At 40.7% G+C, this 16,723-nt stretch overlaps 1 protein-coding gene across 15 annotated transcripts; it reads left to right on the top strand.

Annotated features, from left to right (window-relative positions):
• Nucleotides 1–370: 370 nt before the first annotated feature.
• Nucleotides 371–16,131, top strand: si:ch211-255p10.4 (serine/threonine-protein kinase BRSK2). Of its 15 annotated transcripts, none has more exons than XM_031315277.2 (19): nt 371–1,723; nt 1,840–1,934; nt 2,163–2,248; nt 2,719–2,859; nt 3,194–3,310; nt 3,548–3,581; nt 3,995–4,063; nt 4,209–4,355; nt 5,318–5,349; nt 5,524–5,688; nt 6,978–7,075; nt 7,927–8,080; nt 8,213–8,273; nt 9,995–10,634; nt 10,910–10,958; nt 11,095–11,218; nt 11,516–11,769; nt 12,906–12,995; nt 13,499–16,131. In XM_031315277.2, exons 1-18 carry the CDS (start codon nt 1,639–1,641, stop codon nt 12,967–12,969), a joined length of 2,415 nt encoding a protein of 804 aa, XP_031171137.1. In that variant the 5' UTR covers nt 371–1,638; the 3' UTR covers nt 12,970–12,995; nt 13,499–16,131. The 15 variants fall into 15 exon arrangements, with proteins under 15 accessions (XP_031171137.1, XP_031171136.1, XP_031171134.1 ...); XM_031315276.2 differs by having other exon boundaries at nt 13,487–16,131; XM_031315274.2 differs by having other exon boundaries at nt 372–1,723; nt 7,930–8,080; nt 9,995–10,625; nt 11,559–11,769.
• Nucleotides 16,132–16,723: the final 592 nt, after the last annotated feature.

Genomic DNA, 16,723 nt, shown 5'->3' with positions numbered 1-16,723 from the left:
TCCTTTTGCTATTGCAAAAGATCCCAATGCTTCTTCCACAACTGCATGCTATTAAATTATTAAGTTATGCTGCACCTCAAATTTTACACCTCATATTAAATCAAATTGAAAACAAAATACCACCTGTGGGACACCAGTGATTCTGAAAGGCCAGAAGCTAGGCCAAAGCACCCCAGCATCATTTCCCCCTAACAAGCAGCATCCCATCCGCTGCATCTGGCTATGTTTACAAATGTCTTTTATTATAACAGTGAGAGAAGTGTCCGCATCTGCTCACGGGGTCCACAGTGTGGCCACAGTGCTGAGGTGAATGCAGAGATAAGCGTATTTTGAGGAAAATGACCAGGAGGAGTAGGGCGGGGGAGGAGAGGCGAGAGGAGAGTGGATGGAGAGAGAGTGGGACCCGGATGCTGATGCGAGTGAGGCGAAGGAAGGAAGAGGAGAGAGAAAATATCGATTTACGGCAAGAAAACCAAAGGGAGTATAATACAGGGGCCTTTACCCTGCGTGAACTATTATCAGAAGTGAGGAGGGGAATAAGGCAGTCGATAATAGTGCGGGTTGATCTGCGGATATCTGTGTTTTTTTTGTACCTGTGCATCCGCCGGTGAGGGAGGAGGACACGCCAAAGGAGAGAGGAGAAGATGCTGTGATCCGCTACTTGCAGGGATGTAGAAACGGGGAGAGACAGGGAGGGGGAGGACTAGGCTACCTTAAAGATGGTTATTTTGCTAGGAATATGCGTTTCACCTCGAAATATTGTGAGAATGCGGCGGCAGTCTGATAAATCTTACCGTTTGGCGTTGCCTAGAAACTTCAGGAGGTGTCGGTTTTTTTGACAGGCGGCACGAGACGGCCGTTGGTCCAGGCGTTGAAGCTAAAGCTAGCCTCGCTGCTGTGTGGGAGAGCGGCGGCGAGGCTAAATAGCATGTTGTTGCACCTGTAAAACAGGCCTGACAGACAGAATAACACAGATTTTATTTTCAGTGCTAACATCCACTTGATGTATTTGGCGTTTTGTTGGTAAACTCAATCAGCAAAGGATATAAATCTTTGCAGAAGATGTGAAAAACACTGGTGGTTTTAAGGCTATAACGTTACTCTGCGATAATTTCCTTATTACCCGTAATATATATCTAGCTAGTTAACGTTATACATGTAAGTTAACGTGTACGAATAAGCTAGCTAATGCACAGAAGTGAACCTCTTTTAGTTTGCCTACCTTGTCATGTTTATATTTAGGGTAGTGGTCAGTATTTAACGCTTAGAACAGCCTAATAACTTGCCATCATCTCAGTTTCTCTGTTTTAATCTAGTAAGCCGTTTTTGTTAAATATCAACGTTATAACGTTACATGTTTACCGTGCTTCAGAACAAAAATATTAAGCTTTGTGTATTAACCAGGTTTAGATGAACAATGTGAATTTATCATCCAGATGTTGTAACTCAGCACCAGTTTGACCAGTGCATTTTTACACATTCACCTAGTAACTTTAGAGTGGCAGTGTTATCACTGAAATAGTCCTTCTAATTAAAGCACCATCGTGTATCCACCAATAACTGTATCCACTGTATAATATCACAGTGCAATAACCATTGTGCAGTAGTTGTAGTGTATTAGCCTCCAGTAAGAGCAGTATGAGTAAGGAACTGTCTCTAAGTCAGTCAGCTCAATATGTTGGGCCCTACCGACTGGAAAAAACACTGGGGAAGGGACAGACAGGTGAGTAAACCAAACTGCATTTTAAAATACTATTTCATGTAGAAATGTATACTGTAGATTATGTCTGTCAGTCTCTTATTTTTGCCTCGCTACACCTCTCTCATTGTGTCTTTCAGGACTGGTCAAGCTCGGGGTCCATTGTATTACGGGTCAGAAGGTAGCGATCAAAATAGTCAACAGAGAGAAGCTGTCTGAGTCAGTCCTGATGAAGGTACAGTATGACGCTGTTGAGGCTGTTGTAGTGACAATAATGCTATTTTTGCATATAGCAAGATGCGTTATGCTGTCCACTAACATGTGCTCCATATTCTCTATATTTAACTTCTGTATTAGTGTATAAATTAACATCTGTTCTGTTGCTTCAAAATTACACTTGTGCTCTGCTTTAGAACTGTATATCCTCTCCTTTTCTTTACATCTATCTCTTCTCTCTAACCAGGTTGAGAGGGAGATTGCCATTCTGAAACTGATTGAGCATCCGCATGTGTTGAAGCTGCATGATGTTTACGAGAATAACAAATACCTGTGAGTTTCCTCTCTGCATTCAAAAGAGCCTCACAACTGGGCTCAGTGCAGTCTGCATGCTTTTCTTTTGCTGAATACTGAACTTTGGAGCGGGGTGGGTATAAATATTACTCTAAGAACTGTATTAATCTGCTTTCATCACTCTAATCTTACTTTTCCTTTACCTCCTACAATTATTCTGAAAATGTTTTTTATTTATCTTACTCGCTAAAATGCTTTAACATTGATGTAAAACAGCTGTTGGAGTAGACAGGCAGGTTGGCTAAAAGTGAGTACAAAAAAAAAACTACAAGGTTTCATCTCAATATTGTGAGTCCCAGAATCCAACATCATACATTGATGGTATTAACAGTTTAAGAGTGTCTGAGGTTAGATGCTTTTATTATTATTATTATTTTCTTTTTTTTTTTTTTTGTCCCTCCTCTTGTCTCTTAGAGATGAACTTTTAGAATCACACTGTATGTCGACAGGTACCTGGTGTTGGAGCATGTGTCAGGAGGAGAGTTGTTTGACTACCTGGTGAAGAAGGGCCGACTGACTCCAAAAGAGGCCAGGAAGTTCTTCAGGCAGATCATCTCTGCTTTGGATTTCTGCCACAGTCATTCCATCTGGTTGGTTTTTGAAGAGAGCAGTGGTTCTTAAATTAAACTCTTAAAACAATGACAAATTAATGCCAATTTGATGTGTCATGGCATGTGTCATCAGCTGCCTTAGTCAGTAACATCAAAAATGTATCTTAAACATTCCTCTTTATTACTGACTTGATGTTTGCAGGCACTTATCATCCTTAAATGTCTTTTAGACAAATTGTCACAGTTTTGTAATAGCGTATCAAATCATAAATCAGTGGAAAAACTTGTGATTGTGCAGCATGAGTCAACAGTCACAGTTAAGATGGAATGCCATAATCAGCACTAGAAGACTTATAGTACCTGTTGTGTGCAGTCACAGAGACCTGAAGCCTGAGAACTTGCTCCTGGATGAAAAGAACAACATCCGCATCGCTGACTTTGGCATGGCCTCCCTACAGGTGGGGGACAGTCTGCTAGAGACCAGCTGTGGGTGAGTACCGAGTCCGACACTGTGAGGGTGTTCATAAATAATGTGTACACACATAAAAAGGTCATGTAAATCTACGCATATTACATAATGTATTCTTCACCATAAAGAGTACTGTAGTTTCCACAGAAGCTAAAGACTTTTTTTTTATACTGCATATATATATACCAGTTTTATTGCCAATTCTTCCAGAATTATAGGCATAGTAATGTTGCTTGTAACACATTTCTTTCATTATAGATCACCGCATTATGCTTGCCCTGAAGTTATACGAGTAAGTGTTCCTCAAATGTTGGTACCTGTAATATAAATGAGCAGAGTATGTTAATACAATGTACAATGTGGCAAATGCATCGTTACATGAACTAAACACAAACACATCACTAATTGTTTTAAAGTCATAAAAAAATCATTTTAAAAGTCTCAATGGAATATAGAGGCTGTCACTTGGGTTGTTTTGCATACAAGAATATTATCCAGTTCTGTCAACAAAACATGGTTTCACTGTTTTTTGGACTGAGACTGACAAAATGATGGATCATAATGGATTACGGTGTTTCTTTTTTTTAATTAAGATTTCTTGGGTAAGCCTTAAATGAGCTGAAATTATCTCAGTGAAGTCAATCAATGAATGTGGCTCATTTGGGTTTTGAAATAGTGAATTCACATGGATTCTGACTTTGGCAGGGAGAGAAATATGATGGGCGGAGAGCAGACGTGTGGAGCTGTGGGGTCATCCTTTTTGCGCTACTGGTGGTAAGTCTTTTAGTCCTGTTTTTACAGGTTGGTCCCTTTGTAAATAGTACCCCTTTGTGTGTTTGCAGTTCTTACTTCCCCCTTTTTAAGTCAACTTTATTTTAATCTGCCTTTCTTTTATTCCCTCTCTCCTTTTCTCATACAGGGCGCCCTGCCCTTTGACCATGACAATTTACGCCAGCTCCTGGAGAAGGTGAAGAGCGGGGTGTTCCACATGCCCCACTTCATCCCTCCGGACTGCCAGTCTCTGCTCAAAGGCATGATTGAGGTCAACCCTGAAATAAGGCTCACGGTATGAGACTGAGAGATGTGCTCACACACAGGCGTCTCATACACGGGGTTTGAATGCTGCCTAAACACCTGGAATTGATACAATTCTCATATGCAGGCTGTATCCAGAGATAAATTGTCCACAGTGAATTGGGATTGCCTCTCATTCCTTCCTTTTGAATATATGGGAATTGAAGAGAGCAGCTTTATTGGACTGCTGTCATTAATATTAATCATTTTAGATGCCTGCTTGTCTTTACTTTTGCATTTTGTGGCTGGATCTCTAGCATTTTGATTATCAGAGTTGACATGGATTAGAGACATAGTAGACGATTAGAGTTTCAATTACGGGATAGTTCCGGTGCAAACCGGATGTCCATCACCTTCCGCTTTCTTTGTGTTGGCATTCTAAACTCCCGTCGATTTGAAGAACATTCTCCGAGCTAGAACCTACAATGAAATTGTGTTTATCTTTTTTTTGGAGTAAGATTCTCATCACACACTCGACAAGCCATTTTAATTCCAGAACTCGCCTCCCTACGTGCACATGGTCCACCTAAACAAGTTTCTTCCTGAGGATATATTGCAGGGGCACTGTACCACCACCCAAGACGATTGTGATTGGTTTAAAGAAATGCCAATAAACCAGAGCACGCTTTTCTCTTATCCAGGAAGGTTGTGTGGACTAGCCAGACCTTCCTCCGCAGCACTGTGGAGATGATGTGGAGAGATAGGTCTGGCAATGCGAGACTAGAGATACAGTTGCATTTACATTGGTGCATTGTTTTAGGTGCATTATAATTAATCAGAAGGACGCATGCACATTGTGATTATAATGTACAATATTCAGAACTTATTAGGTGTCTTGTGCATGTTAAGAAAAATGTCTGTTGTGAAGTGTTAACCCAACACAGCTTTGTGGCCATATGGCTGTTAACAGACTGTAGAAACTAATGGCCCCATCTGCCCTGTCACCCTTTAAAGCTCGAGGCCATCCAGAAACATGCCTGGTATCTGTGAGTATATATTCATTTTTACACACTTGACTGTTGAATAAAATAGTAATTTAAAGTGATGCATCAGATTTAATCGTATATGCGACTATAGCTGTCATTCATGTGGGTTTCATTGTGTGTTATGTGTGTGTGTGTGTGTGTGTGTGTGTGTGTGTGTGTGTGTGTGGCTCCCAGGGGTGGTCGTAATGAGCCATGTCCTGAGCAGCCTCCTCCCAGGCGAGTGTGTGTCAGGCGAATCCTGTCCCTGACTGAGCTAGACCCAGATGTGTTGGACAGCATGCACTCGCTGGGTTGTTTCCGAGACCGAGGCAAGCTCACACGGGATTTGCAATGTGAAGAGTAAGTATTTATTTCAACTCTTAACTGTGTTTCACAGTGCCCGATTGTACACTGAGTGACCAGAAAAATAGAAACACTTAGATATAATGCAATTCAATAGCCATGTAATAGACACACTACTGCTTTACTTACAATGGACAGATAGGGCGCCCAGATAGCTCAGTTGGTTGCCCATATATAGAGGTTTACTCCTGGACGCAGCGGGCCCGGGTTCGACCCCGACCTGCAGCCCTTTGCTGCATGTCATTCCCCCTCTCTCTCCCCTTTCATGTCTTCATCTGTCCTGTCAAAAATAAAGGCCGAAAATGCCCAAAAAAATAATCTTTAAAAAAAACAAAACAATGGACAGATATGATATGAGGCTATGGTATGGAATGATGTGGAAATATATCGAAAGGTTATATCATTTACATACATGGAGTAGCAAAAGAAGAAAAAATATATAATGTTAACGTGTAAAAATATATAATGTTAACAAGATACAATAACAATACAGTACATTGGACAACAACATTAAACAGAAAATAAGATTATTAAAATCTTAAAACACCTCTCACGGTGTCAACAATTAAATAGTATATGTTGCACAAATTTAGTTATACTTATAGTTGTACTTATTTCAGGACTGTTGTATTGGATTGTGTACGGGAGTTAGTATTATTCTGGTTACTCAGTCATGTACTTGAAGAGTTTCCGCATCTGATTTTTATTGACCCCCGTGTATTGTGGACAGACATTTTGAGTGCTGTCTGAAAGCGGAGAGGGGATATGGTTTCCTCTCCATCATGCCGTGTGAAACTCCTGTTCTGAATCAGGTTCAGTGACTCGCCACAGGGTTAAAGCATGCAAGATGGTGGATACACTGAAGCGGTGTGATCTAGCCTCACAAACATCAAAGTCATGGTGCAGTCAGGTGCTCCTTGTCACATCAAAGTGATATTGAGGGCTTCAAATGATGCGCTGGTTTGTGCTCGAAAAGGTCTGCATTTTGTTGTTGTGACGTATTAAGTATCGGACTGCAGCATTTGGCGGATCCAACCCCTGAACAAAGCTTTGTATGGAACAGTGTGAGAAGGAGTATTTATGTTCTGTCCAATCTCTTCTAGTGATTTTTTTTTTTTTTGCGGAAAGTAGTGGATAAACACATCATCAGTTGAATAGAATGAACTGTTAATATACTGTGCAAAGCAGGCGTACCTACTCTAGTCACATATTGCTCCTTTCTACTTTGTCTTCTTCTTTCCAAATTTTACCTTCTCATCCAATGACTTTCTTTCTGTTTCTCTCAGAGAAAATCAAGAGAAGATGATCTATTATCTGCTGCTGGACAGGAAAGAGCGCTACCCCAGCTATGAGGATGAGGATTTGCCACCGCGCAATGATGTAGGTCAGTCTTTAGGGGGCAGGAGGGATCCACTCAAGGGCGAGAGCTGCTTTTCTCAGCCTCAGTTTCTGTGAAGGAATTGTACAACAGTCAATGTCGGGTGTCGCACACAGGTACTCATTACCTCTGCCAATGAATTTGCAATTATTTGATTACATTTTGGATTAAATATTTTTGCACTGATAGCCTAAGAATCAGTAACTGTGATCTCCACTATTAGCAATACAACGTAAAGCAATATGAAAGGCAGACAGACAGACAGAAATGTTTGCCCAAGTGCCTCTATTGTTGTCTTTATGGTCTTTATTTTTATGGAATTATGTGTAACATTTTACCAACAATAAGTCATAATTGTATTTTAAGATATTCAAAACAGACTTTGCAGGACATCTACAAGATTTCTCTATGGGACAAAACTGGGAGAAGGTAGCTATTCTGTATGTGCAAACAAAGCTATGTTTATCACAGTCACAAATAGTGCAGCGAGCCAAAGGCCTGTGGAAAAAATCACTTTCAACATAATCATACTTTCTAGTACTGCAAAAGAGAAAATAAACGTGATGAAAGTGATAAAAGGGAGCGGGATGATGAAGATGCAGCAACATCTCTGACTAACAGGAAGCAATAGGTTTTAATTTGAAATGTCTTTTTATTTTGAGAAACACTTTAACAATACCGCTTCCAGGGGAAAGAAACAAAAAATCTTTTTGAGAGAAATCTTTTTTTTTTTTTTTTTATGGTAGTTGCACAACATATCATGTAATGTTATTAAAAAAATGCAGCTTTAACATAATCTTTAAACTGCTATTGGATGTTGGTGAATCCTGTCATAACTTCATGGTGGTATTCTACAGCAGACCCTCCTCGAAAGCGTGTTGACTCTCCAATGCTGACGCGCCACGGCCGCTGTCGCCCTGAGAGGAAAAGCCTGGAGGTACTGAGTGTTACTGAACAGGGGTCTCCTACCCCACCTCGCAGAGCCCTGGACACAGCTGCACACAGCCAGAGGTGCACTATATTATGTTTATACAGTACACACACTCTAAATGTTGCATACCAAGAATGCATGTAGCACACAGTTTCTTGTTGGCTATACACTGTCTTTGTTCACAATCTTTTGACCTCTGGTCTGTTTGTCAGGTCTCGCTCAGTCAGTGGAGCATCAACCGGTCTCTCCTCCAGCCCTCTCAGCAGTCCCAGGGTAAGGGCATGTTGGCCAACTTTTAACAAACTCTACACCGTTTTGATTTGATTACCTGCACTGTCTCGGAAACATGATGCAAGCATGCTTTAGAAAATATTGAATTTCCAACATTAATTTGTATTATTTCACTCCTACCTGTAACTTACAAGTACAGTTAAAGGATAGGTATTAGAGATATTCACACTTTTTGGAGTCCATCTTAAAACAATAGTCAGGTGCCCATATGGGCCTTTAAGCTGTATTAATTCCTCTCGTTCAGACTGGCCTTCCCAATGCTTCCCAAAGTTACAGTTGTTTATTGAATTGCCTCTTTGGGTTTTTAGCCCTCTACTGCAGCTCGGCAACCCAACATTGCTCTGAAAGCCTCATATTAGCTTAAGATAAGCTTTAGGGAGGATTGTGGATTTTGTCCCTCATCACTGATATTGAAAGCACATTAAGAAGGGATATCTTAATAGCCAGTATGAACAGGATGAATGACTTCAGCAAGCAAAAAATCTTTCAATGTTTATATGGGCACCGAATTATTGTTTTAGGACTGACTGAACAATTGTGATCCTTTAAAGCTTCAATCTTCTATGTGTGTGCTCAACATGGTTAGACTTTCCATTGGTCCCCAGATTGTACATTGTGCTCATATCTAGGCCATGTATATTCTGACGGTTAGGTGATAACGTTACTGTGTTAACCAATGGTAGTTTGGGATTTTTAAGTATTGCTGACAGTAAGATGGGACTGGTCAATAATTCCGTATTATTAGTTATTATCTCTTCAGAAGTTCTGTGACAATATTCCCATATCAATATATTGTGGTGCACATGGCAATATGACAGATAACTAAATTTGACCAATATCTGTCTAAGAATTTAATCTTTAATACTGTAAAACATATTGCTTTGGTTGTTTTACCATAACACCATTAGACTCAATTGTATGAACATGTGTTTAGCTTTTTACATGTCATTTTGAATGTGTTACTAATTATAGCATACACTATCAATATTGGAATGCTGATATACCAATAATATATAACTTTCGCAACTTTTTTTTGCCAGTATTGCCTACCCCGATATTAAAAAAAACGTAACCACACTCCACAACCCTCTAAAATATCCATTTATCAAGCTCCTCAGTCAGTCATTCTTACACATCATCACAACACCAGTTCCTCAGATTAAATCTCACCCAACAGGAGGTTTTTGTGGCATTTTTCTTCTGTCTTCATGTCACTTCTCTTCCTCACCATGCATGAACTAGCTGTATGCACAGTTGTTAAGAATGTACCATAGAACTGTAAATTAGATGATTTATTTTGGTTTATGGCATTATTTGCTTTCTTGGTCTGCTCAAGTTCTGAACTGCATTACATTATTAAACAGTCCATAGATGGTAACTGAATCAACCTTAACTGCCAGCAATAACTAAACAGTAACACCTTCACTGACACTGTCCTTTGTCACTGCATTTTAAACCCTGTCACAACCACAACTGTCACTAAACCTTCACTCACATAAAATACTAATGGCACAAAAGACTAAAGCCCCGAAATGAAAGCTTTTATAGTAGTACTGCATTTGACACTTTCACTACTCACAAGATACACTCTTTTGTCACGAAGCATGATATTCATTTCCATGCTTTCTCCATGTTCCATCCCCTCTCTTTCTTGTTATCCATCTCTCTTACCCCCCACCCCACCCCACAAACCCACTCCCCAGTCCTATCAAAGCCCCGTCTTCACTTTCAGCCAATCAGACGTCACCTCTGCCACCGCTACCCCCCTCACAAAGGAGCCCAAACAGGGAAACGCCACAACTCCTCGCTCAGCACGGGCTCATGACAAGCTCAAAGCTCCCCCCAACCCAAAGACCCAGACCCTGCCCACCAAAGGACCGGCCGACCGACCCCATCTGCAGCCCATCAAGTCCTTGCCTCTGCACAACCCATCCTCCCGCTCACCCTCTCCTTCTTCGCTCCTGTCACCCATCCCGCGTTTTTTCTTCCCGTCGTCCTCTGTCCTAAAGTCAGTGACTAAGAGCTTCTACCCAAACTCTGCCCACTCTGTGCCGCAGGTCACTCCCCAAGGCTCTCCGTTGCCCACACCCTTGGGCACCCCTGTCCACCACCCTCACCACCCCTCCTCTACCCCGCCCTCCTCTTCCTCGTCCTCGTCCTCCTCGCGGGCGGAGGGAGGGGGAGGGGTGGGCTCGCTGTCGCTGACCCCGCCCTCCAGCCCAGGAGGGGGAAGCGGCATGGCAGCCAGCAGCTCTGCCCACTGGAGGACTCGCCTCAATTCTTTCAAGAACAACCTGCTGGGCTCACCCCGTTTCCATCGCCGTAAACTGCAAGGTGAGTTTGGTACGTTCACCTTAATATTATGCGAGTTTCATTTTTTTTCTTCCAATGCACCAATATCTGTATAGGACAACTAAACTAAAGTTGGTCATCAGTTTCAAAAGGTTTCCTCCATTCTTACACTGGTAAAACATGAATTTTCTGTTTTAGCATACAGTATACCAGACCCTTTATAATGGCAATGGATTATATCTCAAATATTACACTCTTCTGGCTTCCAGCTAAAGATCTAATTTTGTACACAAATGTTAATTTTAATAGTGAGTTGTCTCTTTCAGTTCCTACATCAGAAGACATGTCCAGTCTAACACCAGAGTCCAGCCCTGAGTAAGTCACACTCCTTGAGATAAATTGCTGAGGTGTCACTTGTTTTCACTCTCTAAAGCTGTGTGTCTCTGCTCTGGGATGTTTTCTACGGCTCCGTGTATTTGCTCCTACTGTATATTTTTTGTTTGGCTACCAGGCTGGCTAAGAAGTCGTGGTTTGGGAACTTCATCGGCTTGGAGAAGGAGGAGCAGATCTTTGTGGTGATCAGAGACAAACCACTGAGTTCTGTCAAAGCCGACATTGTCCACGCCTTCCTGTCTGTGAGTATCTGATGTGGTCTGTCTTTCGCGCCTCTCACTATCAAAGCTCGTTTGTAGAAAGCATGGCTCTCACTGGCACAGCTGTAAGGACTTCACACGCACTCTCATACTGTACGCACTTGCTTTCTTTCATTATTTCACTTTTCTCTTTATTTCAATCTTGCTCACTCGTGGCACGTTGATGGATCACTTTGCTTTTACCAATGGCTCAACTCTTTCTCTCTTCTCCTCACCCTCGCCCTCACCCTTTGTCTCCCTATACTCACGTTGGTCCCCGTACCTCTCCCGCCTCGTAAGTCTGTCGGTCTCTCTGCTTCTTCTCTGTCTCCCCACCACACAGATCCCGTCACTCAGTCACAGCGTTCTCTCCCAGACCAGCTTTCGAGCCGAGTACAAGTCCTCCGGCGGCCCCTCCGTCTTCCAGAAGCCCGTCAAGTTCCAGGTGGACATTGCTTTCTCCGAAGGCGAGAGGGAGCGAGACAGGGAGAGGACCGAGAGGGAGGGCAGGAGGGAGACGGGAATCTACAGCGTGACCTTCACCCTCATTTCAGGCAAGTGGAGCGGACATTTAACCCTTTCAATTGGGAATTGAGTTAAACTTTATTAACATTTTTTAAGTAGTTTTGGTTGTACTTACTTAAAATAAAAGTTTGGCATTTTGGTGAAGTACGCAGAATGGCTTTCTGGCAGAGAGTTATAGGAGAGGATAAATACCGTTAGGTTCATTATGTTACTGTTGGACAGAACCAGGCTAGCTGTTTCATCCTGTTTCCAGTCTTTATGCTAAGCTAAGCTTACAGGCTGCTGGCTGTAGCCTTATGTATCAATTTTGTATTATCTACCTTTAAGGACAGGAATATTTCATAAACTATTCCTTTAAATAAATAAAAAAAATCCTGGCTCTGGATGCTTGGCCAGATCTTTAGTCATGTTTACTTATTCTCTGATTCAGACATTTCCTGAATTAAATCATAATTTTGTTACTTTTAATACTTAAAGTATATATTAAATATATATTTTAAGACTGAATTTTGTGTAGACATTAGCAGTGATGCATCTGAGAAGTAAGTGGCCTACCAAATTAATTAAAAAAAAAATAAAAACACAGCAACACAACACAGCAAAATATGATTTGAAAATAGTATAGTTATGGTTTTGGTACTGAAACTGTTCACCTATAAGCATTGAAACACACAAAGCATGTGATAAGTTTAAAGCAATGATAAAATCAAGGAATACAAAATTATATTCATAGAGAGAGATGACTCACCCAGTTACAGAAGTCAGGAAAGATTCGACCACTCTGAGGAGTCAGTCACTTATAGATGCTTACATCAAAGCTCACACCTCTCTACAGGATTGGTTGTTTAGGGGGTTTGAGCTTCTCCTCCCAAGCCACCAACCTATAGGATGACAGCACATATTGCAATCACAGCATTTTTTTAGGATCATTGTATAATCATCTCAAACTTTGGTAAATTAATATTCAACTCACTCCTCAACCTAATCTCAAATGATTTCCCTTTCTTCTGCTTCCACATCAGCACCACGAAAAAAAGTCCAACACATGACCAGTACATGCAATCACCCAGGGGGTTATGTCATGCACATGTAGGAAAGTGTAGATGATGAATCAAAAATACTTTGTCCCCAAACTCAAGTATCATATTATGTGGTGCATCTCCAGGTCCGAGTCGCAGGTTCAGACGAGTGGTGGAAACAATTCAAGCCCAGCTTCTCAGCTCCCATGATCAACCCATGGTGCAAGCCCTATCTGGTGAGACTGCTTTTACACACTTGTGTCCACCAGAGTAAAAAAAAAAAAATCATTTTTTATTTTGGACTTTTTTCTAGGTACGTACAAGAGCAGTCGTATTTAACGATGAGACAATTTTCTTTTTGATGTGTTTCTTTTTTGAAATATCTTTTTTTTTGTATGTTCTTCTACATGACCAATACTTCTTTATTTGTGCTGGAAACATCTTTCAGTATTTACAGAAGAGGATGGTGCTATTTTCACCATGGTCTGTCCAAAACCTGCTATGCCATGAGCATTCTGTTTATATTCACATGTAATCTTTTGCTCAAGCAGTTTTTCCATCGCCTGCAGCGGCCAAAGCAGAGGGAGAACGGTAGTTGCCGCCTCTGACTTTCAGGCTCACCCCCCACTTTTTTAATCACACCTGCATTTCATTCATTCCTGGCCCTGACCCATAGACACATGCATCATGTTTACGTCGAGAGTCACTTTCCTGTTCTCCTCTCCTGATCCCTTCCCAGATGAGAAGAATGGTCGGCCCCATGGGACCCCCACCCGCCAAAACTCGAGGCGCTCTGAGGGTGGGGGCGACAGGTGTGAGTGGGGCGACCGAGCAGATGGCGGAGGCATAGGCGGCAGCGGGGGAGTTCTGCAACGCAGAGGCTCGGCAAAGGAGAGAACCCGACTGCTGTCCTCCAACGGAACCCAATCCCAACCGTAGGATAGAAAGTGAGACCACGCAGCGGGATGCCTGAACTACACCAGAAAGAACACAGTGTAACTTCATTTCCAAGTATCCCTGCAAGCCATGAGCTACTCCTACTCTTCCTTGACTAAGTTATTGAAGGTGCTTGACCATAACAAGGATTGAGCCTTTTCCCCGTCACGCTTTTTTTTTCTTCCTCAACTCAACATTCTTTTGATCTTCTGGATCACCAGGATTCCTACCCTTAAATGAGAACCAAGTGTTAAGGAATCACCCTTTAATGAAAAAAAAAAAATATGTGAATGAGCAGTTTTGGTATCCATCATAGATACAGCTTCACAGATCAAACTAGGAATTTTGAATTGCTAATGTGCATGCCAGTTAGCAAATCAGCCTGCTAAAGGATGCTGAAATGATCAGATAGGCTAGTCTACCATATCATTGTAATACAGTATCCGACACCAAAAAGAAATAATGGTCTTACTCTTAAAAGTAACCAGTGCGCTCATATCATTATCAAGCAACATGCAACTACCAGTCCATACTGAAAGAAATATAGATGTATCTCAGCAGATGAACCCTAAGAGTTATCAACCTGCTCCCACTTCAGTGAGTGGTGAAGAGCTGAACAAAATGTCCGCATTTTCTCAGGAGAAACTACACCCTGGAATTCCAGCAGTGTCTTCTCCTGAGGTAAAGAAAAACCAACAAAGTAAGCTAAGTAAGTGAATGTGAAAAAAAAAAATAATATTTTTTTATTTAGTTTTTATTTATTGTTTACAAATGTATTTTGAGGATGTCAGTAGCAGAGTGATAGCAGTAAAGACAGTAACTGAAAATACTCTACAGTGTCGGAGAGGGGAAGCTGACCAGTTGCTTTTAAGAAGGCAATCTTTTAAAGTTAAACGTTGTGATTCTTTTGTATTTTCTTTTTACTCAGAGACAATATAAAACAATGCATCTAAGATTTTCGCATTGGACTCCTGTTGCTCTGAAGAAAAGTATTTTTGATTTGAACAGAAATATGAACATTACTTTATGAAAAAAAAACAAAAAAAAAACACTATGAGTGAATAGTTCCATGAACCTCATCACAGCTGTTTGTGCCCAGATTGAATGAGAAAAGCATTCCTGGGCCGCGGATCAAACAGAAGCCACCTTTCTCGCCGAGCTTGTCTCCTATTGCCATAGTATTCATTTCCTGACTCAGAATAAAATAAAACAACAAAAAAAAGACAACGGAAATTCATCAATGGACATTTTCATAATGCCGGACTAAGGCTTGCGATGTCAATTCCTTGTTGAACGGGACTTCAAAATGGGAAGCAAACAAAGAGTCTCCTAACCCCATGCTCCTCACTTCAGTGTTCACCAACAAGCCAAGTAGTCCATCACTGCACCCACGCTCATCGCCAGAGAGTCGCACCATTCTGCAAGCAGACGTAGCAACTCTGGACAGTCATGTATTACTCCAGCACTCTATCAGACTACAGTAGTTGATGTTTTTCACCAGTCTTCCATACAGCACAATATGCAACAAAAGTGCAGAATGTTTTCAGAGAGATACACAGTGCTACAGTTTTGTTTATTTTAAAGGTATTTTGTTTTTGTTTTTATATTTGTCCACTTACTTATCCATCTATTTATTTATATTTATTTAATTTGTTGGTCACATGGTTGTTTGTGTCATGTATTTGTTTACAAACTAGATTTTATGCCAACAAAAATTCATCAAGAGCTGATTCAAGAAACCTGTTCTATTTCACTTCTCATTATAGCAGTACTGACAAGTTGCTCTGATCTTACTTCTCCAATGATGTTTATATCTTACATCTCTTTTATCACGCTTATCTCTGGTAACTGGAACGTGTGTGTGTGAGACGGGTGGATGGTGGCTGAGTGAGAGTTAGCTGAAAACTTTGCCGCAGATGCATTTTGAGCCGATCACGTACGGAGATTTCGACTGACCCAGGAATATATTACATTACAACTAACATAGCCAAACCCTACCAGGCATTCTCACACACATTAAAATGCTTGCAAATTTGCGTCATCTCTTGCTTTTATGCCTTGTCCCTTTGACCTGTCTGTCTGCCTCTTCACCTGTCGTGTAGCCATCACCACAAGAGAAATTGTACAAAGTTGTTTGCCTCACTGTCCGTACGCACTCTTTGATTGCTCACCATCACCACTTTCATCTTTCTCATCACCACATCACCTCCACTTTCATTGACCCAACTCTGGCTAAGATTGTAAACTATTCTCCATTCATAAGGGTCAGTAGAATAAGGTGTTTAAAAAATGAAATGTCTGTATCATAATTTAAATATAAAAAGTGCACTATTATAACTATTGCCTGTGATAAAAAGAACAATTATGGTTGAATTGATGGTCAAAATAAAGAGAGATCCACCTTATTGTTATGGTTACAATAATAAACCCTAAATTCATGTGTGTGTCTATTTAGTTTCTGGTTTAAAATGGCTTATGTTCATTTTACGTGGCTGTTTACTGTTTCTTTTACTTTGCACTAATGCCGAAAAAGGTAAAGCCTTAGATGCAAACATTATTGTAGTATTTGCTATAATATCAAATACTATAATAATCACAACATTAACCTAAACCTAAATGGTCATTATTCTCAAACAAGATAAAAGTGAGAAAAAGTCTACTTTTCCGCAGGCTGTCAATCACATCTTATAGGTTTCCTAAACAAATTGATTTTTCAGAGCTTTCAACACATATGGGGTTACAGAAATCTCACCACCATAACATAAGACTGAGAAGTTGAAAGTTACAAACAAAATAGTAAATGGACTTTGAGTGAAAGTTGTTTATTTTTTGTCAGTTTCTTTTTTGTCAGTTTTATCCAGTGAAACAAAAACAAAAAAGGCTTGCCAGCATTTTTCCACTGACTGACATTTTACTGTAGAAAAAAATATTTGCTATGCCACGGATTATTTCTTAATAGGTTTTATTCAAAGTATACGACAGTCAAACGTTAAAACATTGTAATTCACCTTACATGGAACGTCAAATA

The sequence above is a fragment of the Sander lucioperca genome, chromosome 22 (genome assembly GCF_008315115.2).
Source record: "Sander lucioperca isolate FBNREF2018 chromosome 22, SLUC_FBN_1.2, whole genome shotgun sequence".
Lineage (NCBI taxonomy): Eukaryota > Metazoa > Chordata > Actinopteri > Perciformes > Percidae > Sander > Sander lucioperca.
Note: the sequence above shows the minus strand (reverse complement) of the source record. Positions and strands in the feature narration are given on the sequence as shown.